The sequence below is a fragment of the Oryza sativa genome, chromosome 8 (genome assembly GCF_034140825.1).
Source record: "Oryza sativa Japonica Group chromosome 8, ASM3414082v1".
Taxonomy (NCBI): domain Eukaryota; kingdom Viridiplantae; phylum Streptophyta; class Magnoliopsida; order Poales; family Poaceae; genus Oryza; species Oryza sativa.
In genome coordinates this window covers 14,220,989-14,230,664 of record NC_089042.1, presented here as the reverse complement: position 1 = coordinate 14,230,664, position 9,676 = coordinate 14,220,989, and the positions used below count along the sequence as shown (strand labels likewise).

Here is a 9,676-nt window from a genome sequence, read left to right as displayed (position 1 = left end):
CATGCTTAAGGCATGAACTAAAGGATCAACATATTGCACAATCACAATCATATTGGTAATGATTAATTTATGAATAACCATCTTATTTGCTTCTTGAACTAGCCTTTATTCTAACTATAATTGCAAACCATATTGTGATATATAGCTTTCAAACTATGGTAATTGGATTTTATCACGAGTACCTTGCATTTTATCATCATGCACTGGGATTTTATCATCCATATCAACCTAGCAGACATTTTATAATCATTGGTCTATATTTATTTCTTTGAAGAACACTCACTAGTTATCTGTGTGCAGTTTTTCAAATTATTTTAGTCAAAACACCCTGATGCTCCAGAAAGGAAGCATGACCGGTTTGCAAATTTAGGTTGTCTTTGGTTGGAGATATATCATTGGATAGGAGATGGTGCATGGTGATATAGTTTTTTGAGTATATTTAGTTGGTGGGCAATGGTGGATAGGACGACCTGGAGACTGAATAGTCCATGAAGATGTTGGATGAGTGTATCTGGCCAAATTGGTCAGATGAGGAAATCCACCTTTGCTACTCTTGATCATTAGTAATTGATTAGCAACAATTAATACATTTTGTTATTAATCTACCCTATAATGCACCAACTGATGTTTACATCCTTCATACTTCATTCATCAAATCCAACGGATGAAAATCATTCAATGTTTCACATCCAACGACAGTGGGGCTCACGCGACGCGAGGTCACGCGGTGGGGGTCATGCGGTGGGAGATCGATCGCGCAATCAATCGTATCCCCTTACTCCGCTTCCTTCCTCCGCAATGGCAACTGCGCCTCCGCCTCTCCTCCACCTCCGGCTTCCCCCAAAGTCCATTCGATCCTCTCACCCTCGCCTCGCCTCGCCTCGGCGAATCGGATTCCGAGCACTCACAACCGGATCGGAGTGAGTTCCATGGCCTGAATCACTCCTCCACCTCCGGCTTCCCCCAAAATCCATTCGATTCTCTCAACCTCGCCTCGGCGAATCGGATTCCGAGCACTCACAACCGGATCGGAGCGAGTTCCATGGCCTGAATCATGGGGGGACTGGCCGAGGAGAGGGGCGCCTCTCTCTCTCACACACACACTGGTTCGTCTCCTCCTCCTCTTACCCGACTGCTCGGATCGGTCGTCATTTTCGCATTGGGGGCAATTTAGGTTTTGTTCGTTGCCTGGATTTTTGGGCTGTTGTAGGATTGGATGGGAGTTTTTCAATTTGTTGGGTGTTTTCTCGTCTGTCCTGCTGCGGCTAAAGTTGGATTCGTTTAGGGTTTTTTTTTTCACTGTAGGATCGATTTTGAATTTTTGATATGTGCAATCGTAGGTGGTTTTATCCATTCTGTCTATGCAAGTAATTTTATGAAAAAAAATTGAATCTTTGATGTGGAGTAAGCGAAGTCATAATGCCCTAAGAATATGGTCTGCTATCCAATAATCGTGACTTCTTGGATGACCAACCAATGATCGTGACTTATCTATGCACGTATTAGATGTTGATTTCACTCAGCCTCTGATATCTACATGCATGAGGCATTGCTTAGCTTAACCTGTCATTTTTTTCAGAATTATGGTTCATTAACAGTGGGGATGTGCAACATATTTATTGGTTTTCAGTGTTTCCAGATTATTTCAGTACATATATATATTACTTGATGATGAGAATGGTGTGCTCATGTTCCTATTCATATGCTCATGCTTTTCTGCTGCTGCTATGCTGTAAACATGATATAATCAAGCGCTACAGTTTTTTTAAATGCTTTTTGAAAATTCAGATTATTGCATCATCTTGTTTATCAAAAATTCAGATTATTGCATCATCTTGGACTGATGGCATATATTAATGTGGACTGGTGGCATATATTATATTTTCGTAGTGCGACTGATAGGTTCAACTCAGCATCGCATTGAAGCAGAATTAGCATAATGCACAATGCTTTACCTGTCTCTATTTATCTATGCTTTGAAGCTTTAATTTGTGCTAAATTAGGATTGGTTACTCTGGATTCCGTTGCTTAATTTGTCCACTGCAAATGCAACTCCACGACCAGCTCACCGATCGCCGGACACTGGTGGATCCAGTGTGACTGATTCCGCTAATCCTCCCATTCGCCAGCCGGCACTGCTTTGGGGAACTCTAGCTCTCATTAGGCACCTGTTGTGATCAATCATGCCACCGAACTGAAGCCGACCATCCCACTGCCTTTGATCGATTGCCTGTGTATCAGGTAGTGCTACAGCTACTTTGTTTTCTGTACTTGCTACAAAATAAGTTGATGTCAATTTATGGATTTATGACCTGCTCTCCCCTTTTTTTCACATTTCTTGACTGTGAGAGAAATAATAATAGAAATTCTTTGTAATAATAATAATAATAATAATAATAATAATAATAATAATAATAATAATAATAATAATAATAATAATAATAATATAATCAATATGCAGATTCACTGTTGAGTTTGAAAATAAATTCTTTGTAATGACGTTACTGCTATATCTTATATACCCTTCTTTGTAATTAACAGTAATGGCATCAACGTTAGTTCAATTTGAACTAACCAATATGCCATACATTAAAAACAAATGGAGCGTGAAAATAGCATTTTTCGAGGTCATATGACTAATTCCCTTGAACAAAGAACTTTAAAATAGAAAGGGAGAAAAGAACTGATTCAATTTAATTATATGACTCGTTGCAGGCTGTTGATGTTTTGTAAGTCACAATTGGGGAAAAAATTTGAACTTGTGATGGCTGAAGGAACACGATAACTTTGGGTTGCATCCCGATGTGAACAGGTAATGTGTTGAGTTGCTTTTTTTTTCTCCAAATGACTTATTAATTTGCAGTGGTACACCATGGCACCTGCTCCTTTTTTCTATGTAAGCAAGGAATTTTGGTTGGTTCTATTAATTTTTCTTTGGTTGGATGTAAGGTGTAGTTTTCAGGTCATTGGAGGCTCTATATATGCTTGTAATCCATGTGATTTCCTCTTATCACATTGAAGGCATCTCCTACTGTTGATATTTGTCGGTCCCCAAATAATACTCATCTTTGCAAAATTTTTCTTTCCTTGAATTATTCAATGTCTTAGAGTACATGACCTTGCAATGCCACTTCCTTCTTGTTGCAGCACATTATTCAGTTTGCGTTATGAATCAAAAAGTGGTTATAGTAGATAGAAATAGTTTGGAAGAACAGGGAGCCTAAAGATCCTTTCAGTGGATGTCCGTGTTTGGGCGGCTTGAGACCATCTTAATATTGTAGGTGCAGGAAATTAAACTAAGGTAAAAGCGAGATGCTGATGTTAGGTGTAGATGATATGGATACCTGAATCAGTCCAAACCTGCTTAGGTTGGAGCTACTTCTCGATAGGAATCCAAATATCAGAGGGAAGGTTGTCCTTGTACAAATTGTCAATCTAGCAAGAAGTACAGTGGAACACAGAGGAAGCAATAAAAGAAGTGGATTACAAAGTGTCATCCTTATTTACCATCATATATTGTTTTAATGAAAATATTTTATTTTATTATGCATCTGATTGTTATTGTAAATGTTATGAGGGATAGTATGAATTTTATACTATATGAGTGCATTGTTTTCCGACAGAAAAATAATGAGTTGGACAATTTCAGAGGATGTGACACAAACTGCCATCAGCCAAGCCCACTAATTATGTTTGAGTTTTTGAGTTGCTTCCCATCTTTTAGTGATTATTTCATACTCTGTGGATAATGTTTTACACCGTGCAACAGAGTTGCCTGAATATGAGATAATGTTACGGAATGAAAAGCACTACCATTATGTTAGATCTCATCTTACAATGCTTCTTAATAGATCTGTATAGCTTTGCTCAAGATCTAGAAAGGGAATGCAAATATCACTCCATATATATAACTCTCTTTATCATTTCTTTCTTAAGTGAATTATAAATTAAGTTACGCCGTAACGTTAGTACGGGCATATTACTAGTTAGTAATTAACTTGTTAAAATTAGTGTTGATTAGATATAATTAGTCTATTTTATAGTTCATTAGAATATATTTTGGCTTTATTAACTATAATTAATATATATTATTATCAATTAATATTTATTGTTCCAAACAAGAAATTGAAATAGCCATGTTTGTTGATCAGTCTAGTACGTTCAAGAAGCGGGTATTGGGAACCTTTTCCCCCGGTCGTTTGTTTTTCTTGTGCCTCCCATGATGACACACCGTCGTCACTCGCGACGAGGAGCAAACGAGGAACTTGGCCCAGCTTAGCTGTGGTGCACACACGCGGACACGCCTTATCCACACTCACCTCACCCTCACCCCCGGCCCTCTCCCATAGTAGTATCGTCATCACGAAACAAATTAACCATAGCAGCAGCATATCCTCTCCCATGCTTCCATGGATTCCTTCTAGCTTCGCCTTAGCTTCTCCTCCTCTACAGTCTACACGCGCGCATGCATAGCATCTATAGAGAGAGAACAAATTAATTATTAGGATTTAGTCGCAATGGCATTAGCCATGGCGCCCAGGCTAGTCCACCACCCTTGCTGCATGATGCTCTCCAAGAACCCAAGAACGCCGCCGCCACCGCCGGCGATGCACCACCACCATGCCCACAAGCCGCTCATCACCGCGCTCACCAGCACGTCGTCGTTCTTGCTCCGCTCCGTCGACGTCTCCAAGGACGACAAGCCGCTGGAGACGGCGACTACGACAACCCCGCCTACTCCGGCACCGGCGGCGGCGGCTCCGGAGACCGAACAAGCGGAGGCGGTGGCGTCGCCGGAGTTGGAGTTGGAGCTGGAGGAGGGGCCGAAGGTGGACCCGCGGCGGCTGGAGGAGAAGTTCGCGGTGCTGAACACGGGGGTGTACGAGTGCCGGTCGTGCGGGTACCGGTACGACCAGGCCGCCGGTGACCCGTCGTACCCGGTGCCGCCGGGGCTGCCGTTCGAGCAGCTCCCCGACGACTGGCGGTGCCCGACGTGCGGCGCGGCGCAGTCCTTCTTCGAGAGCAAGAGCGTCGAGATCGCCGGGTTCGCGCAGAACCAGCAGTTCGGCCTCGGCGGCAACTCCCTCACCGGCGACCAGAAAGCGCTGCTCATCTACGGCAGCCTCCTCGTCGGCTTCCTCTTCTTCCTCTCCGGCTACTTCCTCCAATGAACCAGTCACCCCCTCTTCCTAATTCTCTACCTCTACCTCTACCTCTACTGTGCCTGTTTCTACTAATTAAGTATATATCAGTACGTTTTATTTTTATTGGCTAATTAATTAATTAATCTGTGTGAATACATAGTGCTATTCCATCTCGAATTTTGAATTTAGATATTTAACCAGTAACTTCATCCAAATGCAGGCCTATAATTTTCTGAGTTTTTCAGCTGCTGAATCAAGCTCCTTTTGAAATTGAAATGAACAAGGGGGCAGGGATCAAGTAGCTAGCAAGGCAGTTCTGCGGTTGTGACGGGCCTAATTACATCAGTCGCCTGATATTCTATCAAATCTGAGTAAATTGTTCCAAACGTTCCTTCATAGGTCCACATCTCTTCTCTAGATCCGACTCTCTAAATATTCCAGTTGGTTAGTTTACCAAAAGAGAGACTCAGAGACAAATTTACCTTTCAATCCAATAACCTCTCCATTAAAGTCTCCACTCTAACAGTGTGTTGATACTTTTTCATGGTCAACATAGAATCACCTAACGATTTGCGGTGCAAACAATAGAGTCGCCAAAATCGTTAGATCAAAACCGGCTAGCAGAACCGATTTCTAGATTAATTCACTTTCACGAAATTAAGCGACTAATTTACAAGCAAATTAGCAAAGAAGGTAAATATCATATTTACGTGACAACGAACGACTAGTTTCTAAGCAACCTAGAAAAGGATAACCTTCTCGCTTTCGTACAGAAGCATGACCGTTTTCTGGTGAACAACGGTAAAAATTAACCAAATTCTAGGGCTGATAGAAAAGAACTAAAAAGTAGAACTCAGCCATGAAAATAAAATATGAAATAGAAAAGAACTAAAAAGTAGAAGATAAGTAGTAGATTGATAATTTGTTCGGGGTCTTTGCCTAAACTAATCTAACGCCTATATATACACAAGACAACGGCATACGGCCCCGTTATACATGGCAACTCCTGCCAGGTAGGAGGACGCTATATCAGTACGCGACGCATACGCTGAATATAGTAAAACATAGCATGATAAACAATTCACATGAAAAAGCTAAAAGAGTTTCTGAAATTTCTCATCTCACAAAAGAAAAAAATAGTTAAAGGGACGAAAGTACTCTTTAGAATTACCACTTCTTTTTTGCTCGGTAATTTTCTGATTATGTCAAAAGAAAAACAAGTGTTTCAAACCGTTAAAACTAAATGTTTCATACGTAATAGTGATATGATTCAATATGTGTCTTCAGTATGTTTCACAAAATTCTTGAAACTACCTGCTACTATTCTCTCTCCTCTCTCTCCACCTCATCCATACATACATGCTTTATTTCAGCAAGCTTCAAAATAATTTTTCTCTTAAATTACTTATCCAATCTATGATCTGATCGTACCGTTGTATTCGTTGTAATTAAATCTTTAGAACAAGATATCGCATGATTATTTTTGATAAAAGAAAGCATATGTTTCAGTCAGTTAATACATGTTGTTTCATATGTGACTGCGACATGTTTCAACGTGTATCTTCACCATGTTTCATAAAATATTTAAATGTTTCAGTTGCTATTTTTTTTTTGTTTCACCATATATAACTTAATGTTTCACTTGTTGGTCAATTGTAACATTTGACCGTCTGTTTTTTTAGGGACATCGGACGTCCGATGGGTAGATTCCTCCTAAAAGTAGGACGACGCTATATCAGTACACAACACATACGCTGAATGTAGTAAAACCTAGCATGATAAACAATTCACGTGCAAAAAGCTAAAAGTGTTTCTGAAATTTCTTATCTCACAAAAGAAAATAAAGAGTTAAAGGGAGGAAAGTACTCTCCAGAATTACCACTTTTTTTTTGCTCGGCAATTTTCTGATTGGTCTACAAACGTGGCAGTGTACGATTGCTGGATACACCTGTCAGGTAGGTGGCAGCTTTGTCGCATAGACCAGGCTAATGGACCGCGTCACCCGATCTCCTCTCTTTAAATATTTTTCCTCTCTTAAATTACTTGTCCGATCTACGAACTGATCATACCGATGTATTCGTTGCAATTAAATCTTTACAACAAGATATCATATGATTATATTATGTCAAAACAAAAACATGTGTTTCGAACCGTTACAGCTAAATGTTTCATATGTGATAGTGAGATGTTTCAATATGCGCCTTCTGTGTGTTTCACAAAATTCTTGAAACTACCTACTACTACTCTCTCTCCTCTCTCTCTCTCCACCTTATCTATGCATACATGCTTTATTTCAGCAAGCTTCAAAATGATTTTTGTCTTAAATTACTTATCCAATCTATGATCTGAACACATCGTTGTATTCGTTGTAATTAAATCTTTAGAACAAGATATCGCATGATTTTGATAAAAGAAAACATAAGTTTCAATCAGTTAATACTTGTTGTTTCATATGTGACAGCGACATGTTTCAACGTGTATCTTCGCCATGTTTTATAAAATATTTAAATGTTTTAGTTGCTGATTTTTTTTTGTTTTACCATATATAACTTAATGTTTCACTTGTTGGTCAACTGTAACATTTGACCATCCGATTTTTTAGGGACATCGGACGTCCCATGGGTAGATTCCTCCTAAAAGTAGGAGGACGCTATATCAGCACATGACGCATACGCTGAATGTAGTAAAACCTAGCATGATAAACAATTCACGTGCAAAAAGCTAAAGTGTTTCTGAAATTTCTCATCTTACAAAAGAAAAAAAAATTATAGGGAGGAAAGTACTCTCTAGAATTACCACTTTTTTTAGCTCAGTAATTTTCTGATTGATCTACAAACGTGTTAGCGTACGAACGCTGGATACACCTGTCAGGTAGGTGGCAGCTTTGTCGCGTAGACCAGGCTCATGGACCGCGTTACCCGATCTCCTCTCTTTAAATATTTTTTTTCTCTTAAATTACTTATCCGATCTACGAACCGATCACACCGATGTATTCGTTGCAATTAAATCTTTACAACAAGATATCATATAATTATATTATATCAAAAGAAAAACATGTGTTTCACACCGTTAAAACTAAATGTTTCATACGTGATAGTGATATGTTTCAATATGCGTCTTATGTGTGTTTCACAAAATTCTTGAAACCACCTGCTACTACTCTCTCTCCTCTCTCTCTCTCCACCTTATCCATGCATACATGTATGTATTTCAGCAAGCTTCAAAATGATTTTTCTCTTAAATTACTTATCCAATCTACGATTCGATCACACGTTGTATTCGTTGTAATTAAATCTTTACAACAAGATATCACATGATTATATTTTGATAAAAGAAACGATTCGATCACACGTTGTATTCGTTGTAATTAAATCTTTACAACAAGATATCGCATGATTATATTTTGATAAAAGAAAAATATATGTTTCAATCCGTTAATACTTGTTGTTTCATATGTGACAACGACATGTTTCAACGTGTATTTTCACCATGTTTCATAAAATATTTAAATGTTTCAGTTGCTGATTTTTCTTGTTTCACCATATATAACTTAATGTTTCACTTGTTGGTCAACTGTTGACCGTCCGATTTTTTTAAGGACATCGGACGTCCGATGGGTAGATTCCTCCGAAGAGGAGGAATCAATCTGCACAAATCAAGGGAAACAACTCCGAATCAAGCTCGGCCTTCCTACAAGCAGTCATGGACATGAATCAGTCATCAAAGGGAATAGAACCATTTTGGTTTGCTGCTTGCGCTTACACACTGTGGAAATCTCACAACAACAATTTGACAACCTACAATGCATCACGCAGCAAATTTCAGACACCCTAAAACTTTAGAGCCTGAGAACCAATGAAACAAACAGACAAAAAATAGCCTGGTGTGCAAGGCTTTCCTAGAGAAAAGCCTCATGTATACTCCCTTGTAAATCCGCCACCCTAGTCTCCTTTTCTTTTTTGTTTTCTTTCTTTTTCTCCTTTTTCTCTCCTCTCTTTGTATCTCTTCTATCTGCTTTCTGCTTCCAGTTAACTCTAACCTTTAACTTGTAACCTATAAACCTCATTTCTTTTAACGAAATGACTATAAGGTAGAGCTCTACCTCCTTACGTCAAAAAAGTCAAGGGCAAAAAGAATGTCTTTACTTATCTGCTTTTGGCTGACACCGATTCTAATTTCACACGGGACACGGCCGCATGTAGCGCAACGAACCAGGTCCGGCAACATCCAGATGCAGACCGACGCACTGCATCGTTCATACATCCACACGCCAACGCGTCTTCGCCTCAATTGTCCGCCTGCCACAGCCTCCAGACTCCAGTGCACCAACACTGCGATCCAATCTGCTCCAACGTGACACGTCTGGCTTCCATAGTGCTGCATCCATCTTCATCTGCAGCTGGTAATGCTGGTACACTTGGAGTAATATACCAGTACACAATTATATAGTTTACTCAGCTGCAGCTAGTATACATGCATATTTCCATGCTAAATCAAATACTAATGCAACTCAATAGTTTGCAAATACGATC

The 9,676-nt window shown here is 39.5% G+C and overlaps 1 protein-coding gene and 1 long non-coding RNA gene across 2 annotated transcripts; both read left to right on the top strand.

The window, feature by feature from the left end:
* Window positions 1-789: 789 nt before the first annotated feature.
* Window positions 790-2,854, top strand: LOC107282024 (uncharacterized). Its single transcript, XR_010734336.1, has 3 exons — window positions 790-1,106; window positions 2,065-2,241; window positions 2,716-2,854. It is a non-coding gene; the product is annotated as an uncharacterized lncRNA (long non-coding RNA).
* A 1,480-nt stretch (window positions 2,855-4,334) lies between these two features.
* On the top strand, window positions 4,335-5,299 carry LOC4345270 (uncharacterized). The gene has a single exon (XM_015793317.3). The coding sequence runs from the start codon at window positions 4,518-4,520 to the stop codon at window positions 5,169-5,171; it is 654 nt and encodes a 217-aa protein (XP_015648803.1). The 5' UTR covers window positions 4,335-4,517; the 3' UTR covers window positions 5,172-5,299.
* Window positions 5,300-9,676: the final 4,377 nt, after the last annotated feature.